This window comes from Aquila chrysaetos, chromosome Z (genome assembly GCF_900496995.4).
Source record: "Aquila chrysaetos chrysaetos chromosome Z, bAquChr1.4, whole genome shotgun sequence".
Lineage (NCBI taxonomy): Eukaryota > Metazoa > Chordata > Aves > Accipitriformes > Accipitridae > Aquila > Aquila chrysaetos.
Window position 1 is genome coordinate 73,318,674 of NC_044030.1, and position 12,265 is coordinate 73,330,938.

Consider the following 12,265-nt stretch of genomic DNA (forward strand, 5'->3'; position numbering starts at 1 on the left):
GTAGGACATTTAACTCCCATTTCTTAGAACATGAAAAAAAACCTCTTAATCCAATTTTCCTCCTAATTCAATTCAGAAATTTGCATTCAATTCCCAGAAGTGTTCTAGCTTTGAGCTTTAGAAAATGAAGAAAGTGTTTCAACTTTGGAAATTCCTTGCATCATTAGTTTTAGCAGATGCACAACACAGTAATCATCATGAGTGCTGAAACACTCATGTAGCTGGCATTTTATTAAAAAGTGGAAAGATACAGATGGGCTAATCCCTGCAAAGTGCACATGCATCACCATGGGTGACTTTTTATTCTTAGGCTATGGTGCCCAACAGAACAAATGTGTAGGCATTAATGATTTCCCCTTCAGTGTGCTCTACTAGGTCATCATCCCAGCACAGTGTTTATTCTGGTTGAATAAAATGCTCTGGGCAAGTAACATCAAAGAATCCACAAGGTTGGTAGTTGGGGCTTTTTTCCATTCTAAAATGCACCCAAAGGATCATTACTATCTGTACACATGCTTGTGTGGGATAGCCCCCAACTGGTAAAGTTAATGCACAGGCACTGAATGAATGCTTAGATCTCTTACAGAACTGCTGCTGTGATTTTCAAGCATGCCTCCTGGCTCTTCATAAGATATACAGCAGGTATCAGTTGTACTTAAGGATATCAGGTCTGTGAAAGTGGAAACATGAGTTAAACAGAGGTGTTGACTTTTTGTCTGACATTGTAGATGACACAAGCAGCCAGATCACTAAGTGAATAAACATAGCTTTTTATTTTCCCTGCCACTATGTGAGCGCTGGTTATTTCTGACACACCTGCAAAGCCTCTGTGGAGCTTAAAATAAGTGTCTCACAGAGAAAGTTTTACTTAAATACACTTTTGTGTAGGGGATCTGATTTTGGAAGAGATTAGAGAGACATGCCAAAGAACTGTAAGCTTGAATATGTACCAGTTAACATCAAATCCCTTGTTCATCAGGGAAAGTGCATGTGTGCACTACTCATAAAAAAGCAGGGCTGCATACTAAAGCAGAAAAACCCCACATATAGCTTCCTTTGCTCTCTATTTCTGAGAACATTTGGATTAAAAAAGAGAATCTCTGTTTTACCCCATTGCCTATTCCACAAATAAAATCATCACCACTTGCATGAAGACAAGTTATAAAGCAGCACTTTCATTGCTCATTAAAAGCCTCTGGAAAATACTGGTACCATAAACTATGGATAAGATGCTGCTTCTGCCCAGAGCCATCAGTCTGCATGATGCACTACTCTTTCCAGCACAGTTCCTGGTCCAAGCGAGGGCAGTGGGTTGACCCCAGCTGGGGAACAGTTGTTTATTCTCCTTCACTAGAGGTTAGTTTGAAAGAGTAAATGGAGCCAAAAACTGCTGAGCTACTCAGGTTGGACTGCCTGTTCCTCAGTATGCCAGAGAATGTACCAGAGGAGCCTTCTTTCTAAGGAAAGATTATCGCCCCAATATATCCAAAAAGATTTGGTGTCAGACAAATTTTCTGCCTCCCCAGTCAGAAGGAAAAAAAATTCCTTTGCATTTGCTTATTACAAAGAGACCAATTATTTCTGCTTGTAGTAAAAGGCAGAAGCACCTTCATACATGTATTATTCAGTTCCAGTTCCTTTACTATCCAGAGAGAAGCAGGCTGTTTAATGAGGTAACCTGTGGGAAGCAGTTTGAGAGGCAGGAGGATTTAGGCTTATACAGGCTCAGGTGCAAATGCAGCCGATGCTAACTCTCCTCTCATCAGACAAAGATGTCAGCCAGGAATTTCAAATGTGCAGTTTCTCCATTTTCAAATTCATACCCTGGAGAATAGGCTATGGGTATTGTCAGGACCTGGAGTAAGGCAGAGGGGGCCAAGCCTAGAAGTAGTGTTAGCTGCAAAGTCATGGCCCTGCAAATCATGGGCAGCCTGCGATTTGGTCCCCTGCTCACCCTTAAGACTGTAACCAGTATTTGCAATAAATGTCAGGTCCCCAAGAATTTCACCTAGTGCCAGTGAAGCCCGTGGGAGCTCTGCTGTCATTACAGACCAAGTGTCCTGCATAAGAATACTTAGTGTGGCTTTATTTTTTTAAAAAAAGAAAAAAAATACAAACTGTTTCTTATCTTCCCCTTTAAATACAGCCTGGCAATGACCTATCTCCATGGGAGGCAGGCAGTACTGCCTGCAAGACCAGACTGATTGTGACTGAACAAGGAAAGGGAGGTTTGAGCCAACTGCAATGTTCCCAAAATTCCCCAGCACTTCTACCTCTCTTCCAACATGTTTGTTATTAAGAACTTGGTATTTTCATAACAGCTGGATAATGGGCAGCGGGTGTTTCTGTGGCGACATATTGAGAGCTCAAAGATTAATGTGTCATTTTACTATTTCCATTCTGATATCTTTATGCTGATAAATGCTTGGCAATCTTACCATCCCATTAGTAATATTAAATACTGTAAACCTGGGGTTTAGGGAGATATAAACCATTTTAAAATTGAATGTGACCAATAAAATGCTCTCTGGGCAGTTTTCCAATGCAAGCACTCTCCAAGCTCACTATCAAAATATGGCATAGAAAAGAGCTACTAGATATTTCTTTCATAATCGAGGGTAAGAGATGTGAGCTTTTGGGATAGTCCTTTATGAACAAGCACGGAGATGAACATGCAGATATTTCTGGTTTTGAATAATATTACAGATGAATCAGTAACATTTGGAGGAGATTCATTTAGATTTTCCCATCAATGTTGGACTGAATCTTTGGCAGATGGAAGCCTCTCTGTTGTATCACTCTGTTCTGACAAACTCTGCTCCTCTCATCCATAAAAGATGGCATTGTTTTCTTCAAAGAAAATTCAGAGTGAAGTCCAATGAGCACTGAGAAGAGCTGAATAGGGCCTGGGTGGTGGTATCTCTTTAACACAGAAGCCCTTCTTTTACCAGTACAAGACTGAGATGAGTTAGTCACCAGCCTGATGAAGTCAATCCCTGTTGCAGTACACTTTCTCCAAGGTCATCCAATGAATCAATGAGGAAACTGGGCTGAGAACATGGGAGTTGCGTCCTACGAGAGTAATAGTTCTACAATATCTACACAGGCTCTTGTGATTCTTAAAGCTTTTTCTATGGAGAACATGGGGAGGAAGCCCGAAACAGGCATTATCTGAGAGCTCATACAAAATAAGGTATGTAGCAGGTCAGCATCAGCAGACGGGGAACAGAGAGGTGGGAGTGCTGCAGAGGGCTTTGGGAAGGGTACAGAAATTCATCCAAGACTCAAGATTAACATTTAAACATTTGCTGAAGGGAGAAAGAAAAAAAAGAATTCATCCCCAAATGAATGGGACTAGAATGTGACCCCAGGAAAGGTCATTAAAGCACAGAGGCACTTTTCCACTCTGTTTGGTTTAGACACTAGAATGCAATCAGGATGCTTGGCAGCTCTGAGCTTCTCAAGCACCTTAGTAGCATTACATTTAGATGTATATGTCCGGCTGCCTTATGTCTCAGCAATAACAGGATCTTTTCTCTGCCCTGAATAAACAAAGCCTGATCTTTTCCCACATCATTTCTCTTTCAGTAGAAATACAGAGGTCTGGTTATTGGTTTTGACTTCAGTAAGCTGCTTTCCTCTATATATGGGCTGAGGCATACCAAATGCTGAGCCGCTTCTGGACACAATCTGAACCTGGACTCAAGATGACCCAAGCAGAAGCAGATTTACTCAGACCCACTTTGTAGGGGGACTTCCAAGGAAACATCAAAGAGAAGAGCAAGTGTTTTGAAGCAGCCCAGAGAGAACCCCGCAAAGCACTGACCACTGCCAGTACCTGTAAGGTCTGATGGTGAGAGTGAACATGCTGGGCATGGAGGTGAGCTGGAGATGGCTTAGCAGCTCAGCTGTGCTTAAGTTTAAATACCCAATACTTACCTTCTCCTCCCACTTACCTTCCCTTATAGTCATGCAAGGTCTTTACTTGAATGTACAGTAGAGTTTGTTGCACTAAGCCCTCAAGAAGTACAGTTTAAGAAACACTACTGATGAGAATCAGAAAACAAGATGCAACAAGAAATCTTCCACACGGACTCTAAGGCCACATAAAGAAAACTTACAAGTTTGTAGATTGTCACAGGATATTAAAAGAAGGAAAAGGATCACAGCAATGTGAGCATTAGCAAAGGTAAACATAGCCTCAATCCAAAAGTATCTTCAGAAGACCTGCCAGTCTGGAAAACCATTACAATAAAACAGGAGGCCAACAGGTCCTGACCCACATGTGTCCCCAGACAACTGCCTAAATGTGGACCTTCTGGACATTTAGACATAGTCAAATATCAATAAGTTTGGCTGATTCCTCAAACCCACAAGATTCTAGGTGACCAGACATCCTTATTTACAAATAGGCCTCTTTAGGAAGCTCTCTTTACAGAGGCTTATGGGAAAAGGTGTGGGGTGAGAAGCAGAGCTGCTTACTCTTCTCCTCCACATATCCTTTCTCTAGGACACTCTACCACCCTCTGAAGTTAACCACTGGTTTCACCTATTCAGACAGCAGAGTAACCTGCCTTGGCATCTGCTGTTGCCATTCAATAACTGTTTCCTCTCTTGTGTCCATAAGTCATTGTTAAATGAGGATGTGAACAAGGTGGCTTCCTATTTCTGTCCTCCTTCATGACTGATGGACATTAATTGCTTTGATGGCTGATTCTGCCCTTTTCCAGAAATAGGTGTCCCCAGCACTGGCCTCTCCCAGTCTCTTCCTGCCTTCTTTTAGAGCAGGACTGTGGAGGCTATGTTAGTGCTAGCACTACACAGGGAAGAGATTGTGGGAGGTGGGTGACCTCACTGCACACAGGAGAAGGACACACAAGGAGGCTTCCTACCTTACTCTTCCCTCCTGAGGACAAGAGTGCTCAGGAGCCAGGTGAGCTCAGTCACAAGCCAGGCTCAGCCTGCTCTGCAAAACCATCTCATGGCAGAATATGTTCTATTAAAAACTGTGCAACACACACTCAGCTGCCCACAAGTTGTTTGGAACTCAGGAAGTCCCAAAGCTGGGTTTAAAAACCTGTTCTCACAGCTTGAAAGTAATGCTCTTAAACCTAGGGACAGTGTCAAATGGGCACTGATTAGCAGAAGTTCGTCGCTGATTTTGGAATGTAATTGCCTCATATCAGTAGAGGTTAATTTCAGTTAAATAGATCATAGTGATATCCTTTGAATCTGGGTAAGCTGATCTAAGATGAAGCTGCCAGTTCAGTGATTTAAAATTAGAGCAATGCTCTCCCTCCTTCAGGCCCCCCAGCATCATTCTTGCTACCACACACTAACCCCGCTGCAACCTGATGCTGTACCCGACCAAGAATTGCTATGCTAAAGTGGGAGGCAATGAGAACGCAAGCACCACTGCTACAAAAGTCAAATAGAATTTGTTTTATTACAAAAAGGATGAACAAACATAAGGATCATTCCTGTGGCACTGTGATGGCCCTGTGCTAATCTCCTATGTACCACCATTTCTTTGTAGGACTGGGATGTGCTCTCTCTTGAGGAAAAGAAGAACTCCCCAAAGAGAGTGAAATATAACAGTTGTGAGGGGCTCCTTACCATCTGGAAGATAGGAATGTGCTGATGGGCACCAAAGGGCTGGTAGAGGATGAGCAACCCTTCATTAAAATCAGATAGCTAAAGAAAGGGAGGAGAAATCCAAACAGCACACCCAACTACCTATCATCAATTAATAACCCAGCTGGTTGAAAGACAACTCTTGCTTAGACTTGTGGTGGTCTGATTCTCAAGGAAGGACAGATCTGGTGCCCTTCTCCACCACATCAAAGCCCACATCCTCTGCTCCTCAGGGTTTGATCACCCCCACCTGGTGATGCCAACTCTGCCCAACCACAGGCAAGATAGCAATGCTATAGCTGGTGATCTGGCCCTTTGGGCTCATCCCTCAAAACCCAAAAAGTGAGTTTCAGCCAGGAGAGAACAAAAGATTTTGGCTCTTCGGCAGCATTTGGGTGGTTCCTTATTGGGACAAAAAGCCTTTTCTTTTAAACATTGGAGCTCAGCATCCCCTATCTATACATGCGGACACAGTACAGTAGATCTGTATCAGTAGATCTTCCCGGCTATGTTAGACCAATATAACACAGATTCCACTGGCTTTTATGGCCCCTTTCCATTTCCTGCTGTCTTGTTGTATCACAGGTCTTAAACTCTCCATAAGCTCCAAGCCACATTTTAATCCAGAGCAAACAGCTACAGTGCACCAAAGGTAACAATGCAGTGAGACACCATGTCACACACACAGCTAGGATTGGAATCAGCAAAATGTCACTCACATACCACTCATACGGAGTCAATCTCTGGGTTAACACATACCCAAAAAGCCCATCCAGCTTTTAAAATGATCAATAGTAGCCCATTTTCAATGATCACAGCTAGTAGTCCACTAGCAATCCTAGATAAATCACTTCCCTTCTCCCCTTTACCTACCTAGAACCTGTAAACCACAAGCACTTGCTTTTATGCTCTGCATCATTTTTAAGGATGTGATTTTTCCTTTCTCTATACTGACTTAATTCTGGATCCTCAAAACAATTATTCATTTTTCACTGCCCTGCTAATGTCTTCCTCTTTGCCCAAACTTCTTCCCTAACTCCCTTTAAAATAATCATTTTCAAATGCTTTCCTGTCACCTGGTCTCACTCAAAACTTTATTAAGTTCATCTTGAAGTCCCTTGACTCAGTTCTACTTTCACAGAGATCTGAGGGAGGTATATGCACTGCAGTCAGTAGAACAACATAAAACTGTTTTGAGAGAAGAGCCAGATGGAGAGAGACACATGAATCCTGGGCATATGAGGACACACTTACAGGATTGACCCTGAGGGGTTTCAAAAGAGTTAATGCTGTCACTGGATTAAAAACTCTGTTTTATGCTAGTAGCACATAAAGCTTTTCACTCTTCTCTGTGGTCGCCTGCAACTTATCAATAAGTATTTACCATGCATTTTTCACATAAGTGACCTTCATACTCTCAGTTCAGCATGCAGAGTAATGCCTTGTGCTGCAAGATGTATCTGTTGTTTAATAAAACTGTTGTTAGCAGCAAGCTGAGAAATGTGTGATCATGTCCTTTCCTTGTGGATCATGCCTCTTTTCTTGCTTTGTGCTGTAGAGGCTGAAGGGAATACAGCTAGGATGACTGGTAAACTCTCCCCACAACTTATGTCAGAAAAGTTTCATCTGTGATCTTAATTTTACCTTATAATACTTTGATTTTACTACCTTCTTCACCTACAAATCAAAGTTCCTGCTCTCACCAAGAAGAAATTTGACCCTCCCAGCCCTATGTCATTCTAATGCCAAATGGAGGAGTTTCACAAGAGGAAGCAGCCAGAAATCTATGCAACATATCTAAAATGACATAACTTATAGTAGAGCTCGGCGTTTCTCTTGTACCCTCAAAGCAGGCAGGGGAAAAAGGTTTTGTTTTCTCCAAACTGTATCAGCTGAAAAGCAGGTGCTGCTGAAGGCGTCTTTGATGGGAAAATACTTTCATACTGAGAGTGAAAGACAGGCTGACCACAGGTATGGGCCATCAGCGGTGCCAGAAACATGAACCATCAGCTAGATGTAGCACAGCCTTGGGGTTTAGATTGGGTCCACTTTATTTGGACAATTTCCCCTAGGACTAGCCCTCAGTGAAGCCATTTACCATTTGCAGAGCAGCCCAGCAAGGCACCTCGGGGCAGAACCAAGTGCCTGCTGATTGTCCTGATCAAAGCCTGCAGTGTGACACTCCTGCCCTGCACGGCCTGCAACAGATCCTTTCCCTGACTCGAGGGTCACATTTGCCTAAAGTGAACCCCAGTCAAAGCGTGGAGCTGAGCCAACCTCAACAGGCTGTTTGTTGTGTACTGTCACCTCCCAGCAGGACCTTCGTGGTGTGCAGCTGTACTGCTGTTCCTCACTCCTACCTATGGGTGTGCAGGACATTAGGAGGGCAAGAGAGATTGCCCAAAGGCCCATCCTTTACCCAGCAGTCCTCTGGGAGAGGGAAACAGACACACCTCTTTGCTCTCCCCTCCTTGTCTTGTTTCTGGGCGCTGGAGGACTCTGACCACAGCTTACTGTGATGAGGGTGTTTGAACTTAGAGCATGAATATTTCAGAGCCTGTCCTCCCCCAGTAGCATCTGTGATGGCTCGTTATCAAGTGTTGCACTTCAATGCATGACTAAACATGCTAAAATCCATTAGGCAAAAGATCACGCTTTTCTGAAGTGCAAACGGAAAGCAGGATGTCCGCTCACTTGAAATAGGCAGTCCAACCACATGCACAAGAGAAGGTGTAAGGACATTAAAGAGTTAATACAGGCCAGTTAGGATACTATTTTTGGACTGCCCTCTGTGAAGAGACAGCAGATTTTCCCAGCATGTCGGTGACCTCTTGCCTACACATATCTAAGGCTGCACACAAGTCTTTGCTCATGAGAGTTACCACTGGAGCTTTTAAAAAGCCCATATAACCAAACATTACATGGAAGATGGGACACTAAAAGGACAGGGTGAAGAACTTTGTTAACTGATTCATCACTAACACTGTTTTGGCATGTACTAGTGACATAAGACACTAAAATTTGCATGGCACTGTTTTATATCAGAGGAATTTACTGTTTGGGAAAGCTGCCGTGAGAACAGCTCTGAAGAGACCTGCTCACGAGAGCAGTGCCCACTGGAGTGGTGCAGCAGCCCAGCCCCAAGCTCACTGCAGGCAGGGTGACAGCTGCCTCCTGCCTCTGCTGGGTGCAGGCAGCATCCCACCAGTAACAAAGAAGGTGCTGCTTTTGAGGAACTGACTGGGATCAACAACTGAGTTAATTATAAGTAACTAATGTAATTGCTGAAGTACTATCAGACATGAATGATTTTAAGTCATTACCCAAATGTGATGGTTTGAGTTGGAAAGTCCTGGGTCCCATCACAGCAAAGAGCGGTGACTTACATCAGCTCTCCATGTAGCAGGGACAACTGATGGGAGTCTAACACAGGATGACATTTTCAAAGACGCCTATACTATTTCAGAGACTAGTGTAAGAAAAAGCTGGTCCCAGTTACTCTGTATTTCCAGAGATCATCATTCAAGCTCAGTTTAGCATGTTTCAAATTCTGTTTCTACAGGATTTAACCAGTATTATCCAGCAACCCCTCTGAAAGCAAATAGCCCTTTAGAAGATTTGAAGATTTACTTGTTGATAGAAAAACAATTCTTCCATTGCAAAATTCTACATACTGAGTAAATAACATCATTTGGTGATTCATTTTGCAATGTGTCTGGATAACGGATACAAAAGACTTCCAGCTGACCACATAGCTGGAGCTTCTCCTCCACAACCCACGGTGGGTGGCAGTAGAGGCCCGGCAGATGAAGCAGAAGCAGCCTGAATGTTTATCTAGACAAGCAGATGTTGCAAACTTGTAACTAAAACAAAAAAGAGACAGAACCCGTTGACAAATACAGTCCTGTTAAGCATCCTGTCCAAGAATGTTCATGTACTTGTAGCAATACACATAACTGAGCCTGATTTGTTTGATGCTGAGCACAAGTAGAGCCTGTAGAGGCTTGAAAGACATTATACCTGCTATGTAATGGCAAGTATCTGCCCTTAAACTACTTGCTGGTTGATGCAGCCTGCAAAGTATTCAGTCTTGAGAAGAAATGTTAGAGATGTCAATGATAAAAGTTGTCTCAGTGAGGACAAATCAAATGATCAGCAGTAGCTAGAGATCAGGTGGCTGCTATCAGATGTTAGGAAATTGCACCCAGGTCTTTACAGCATGTTATTGAGATTTTAGTGACAGTCCTTTCCAAGACATCCCTAACACAGAACACCTGTTAGAGGGAAACCTTCATTAAAGTCAGTATCCATCAAAGCCAAAGCCTTTAAAGTTCTACTTAGTGGAGCTAAAAGCACAGAGGTAACTGTTGTCTCACACGTGCCTTCAGCATTCATGCTCTAAAGGTATTGGCCTTTTAAACAGTTTTGCTCCATTCCAAAGAATACCTGGCTTCACCCACCTCGTGGGAAGCACAGTGACAACCTTCTGCATTTTTCACAAAGGATGGGGTAAATGCACAGTCATTTCCTTCTAATTCATCTTCCAACCCCGGGACCCAACACGCTGCTTTGATGTAAGCACTTGCAATATTCAGATCCCTGTACTAAAAACTGGCTTTAACAACACATAGGATTGAGGAGCCTCTGAAACACCACTCCTGTTCCCTGGTGGCACACCTGGGACTAGGCAGTCAGAAAGGAAAACTGGTGAGGTGGCACAGGGAGACACAGAGAGGTCAGTCAGGCCTTAAACCAGCTTTTATATGGAGTTGGCTCAAGTTTATTAATATTTTAATACATATTTCAGTGAATTATTTCCATATGATTTGAGTGCTCATTTTTTCATAATTGTCAATGTAATTTGCTTTTACTTTTGTGGATAAAAGTTTCTAAAATCGTATGAAAAGTACAATGTCCCATGCCCCAAACTATAGAAATTTCCTATTGTAACTCCTCCTTACTGGGCTGCACAATCAAAGTCAGCATTAGAAAAGACATATTATAAAAACACTAGAAAGATTAATAGAAATAGAAAGCATTAACTATCAAGCATTAGCAGTAATCCAAACAGAATTATCATATGTCTTCATAAAAACCTATTTTTTCATTAAAAATCCATCAGAATACATTGCAGCTTGCACAGATTTGGGTCAATTAAAATCCACTGGAGTAAGAAAGGACAAAAGAAATGCAATCTGATTTCACTGAACTTCTGTCTTTCAGTGTGGATGCTTAGGTTACACTAGTCAATTCATTCTTATCCCAGGATCAAGCATATTTTATTCTTCTAAGTACATAAAAATAATAAACTTATCGGCAAAAAAAAGGACCATCATTTGCTTGAAATTCTGTAGGGCAACTCCCAATACCCAAGTATCTGGTGAACACAGTTTTACTTCAAATGGTGCATTTGGAGGTGACTTTGTGGAAACCATGCTGTCACTGTGACCGGAGGGAAAAGGAGGTTTAAAGTGATTTATATTCTGGCAGTTCCTCGGGCTTTTGGGACCACAAATCACAATAGAAGTTTAACTCATTTATAAAGGTAAAAAATTTGAACATTGCTTTTTTAGGTCTGGGGGTTTTTTTCAGGGTTTTTTTTTTTTTTTTTTTAGACTCTGATAATAAAGGTTTTGTAGTGAAAGGAATAAAAAGCAACTCCCAGACTGTTGCTTGACTATTTAGGACAGATGTGCTGCCAAAGTCCAGCATTCTTTTTTAACTGCTTACACATGTAACCCAGTTGAGTTTATTGGTGAAACCTAGGTTTTGTTCTTGGGGATGTGGCTATAAATTAAAAATACAAAATAAAATGACAGCTTCCTCCTACTCTAGCATGTTAACTTAATCTACTAATGAAACTATTTTCCCTTCGAGCCATGACAGCCTCTCTGTTTAAATTTGGCCACATAGGCTAAAAGTCCAAAGCTGATGGAGATAAGGGAACATTAGGAAAGAGTTTCAGCTAAGACTCAGTCAAATTGGAGTAGAGATCAACTGATGATAAACGAGTTAACAAATGGATTTTTGGAAAACATATATATTATTAAGCTGTCTCCCACCTGCAGGATCCTTGGCACTTGAATATGTAAGAGATCTTGGCCTCTACACTTCACGGAGCTGCCGCAACCTTGCGAACTTTGTGCTCAATCAAAAGAAGAGTAAAGTTTTTAAAAACTAAACAATGGGTAAAATTTATTCATAGTGCAGTTCCATTTACTTGTCTGAAGTTAGCCTAGTAATGAATTGTAACCATCTATTTCACCTAGAGGATTTACTGAGTGAAACTGAAAAGGTGGCTTCAAAACAGCCTGTCAGGTCAGGCAACTCAGGAAAGACCACACAGTATTGGAAATTCAACCATGGTTTCCTCAGCCTACTGTTTGCACATATCTAATAACACAAAAATATCTCTTCAGAATTGACTATGGAAGTTTAGCCAAAATAGCAGTTGTAATTAACCCTCTGAACAATTTGGGTAGGAATAGTGAATTCTATGCTACTTGAAGTTTTTCACCAGGGTCCTTTAGACATGTACACCTGAATTGAAACAGAAGTTGCATGCTTTAGACAAAAAGGGATTCGTTAAATTCTGTGCCATGTGCTAAGCAGGAGCTCATATATGGTCATA

At 42.0% G+C, this 12,265-nt stretch overlaps 1 protein-coding gene across 2 annotated transcripts in view; it reads right to left on the minus strand.

The window, feature by feature from the left end:
- LOC115337259 (cuticle collagen 2-like) overlaps positions 1 to 12,265 on the minus strand; it is a 142,101-nt gene that overhangs the window by 16,811 nt on the left and 113,025 nt on the right. Inside the window, exon 2 of one of the 2 annotated variants that reach the window (XM_030005400.2) lies at positions 9,410 to 9,497. The exons of the other annotated variant lie outside the window; for it this stretch is intronic. Within the exon in view, the coding sequence (XP_029861260.1) occupies positions 9,465 to 9,497 (33 nt within the window). The 3' untranslated portion in view covers positions 9,410 to 9,464. Of the gene's footprint in view, positions 1 to 9,409; positions 9,498 to 12,265 lie in introns of those variants that run through there. 2 annotated transcript variants of the gene reach the window in all.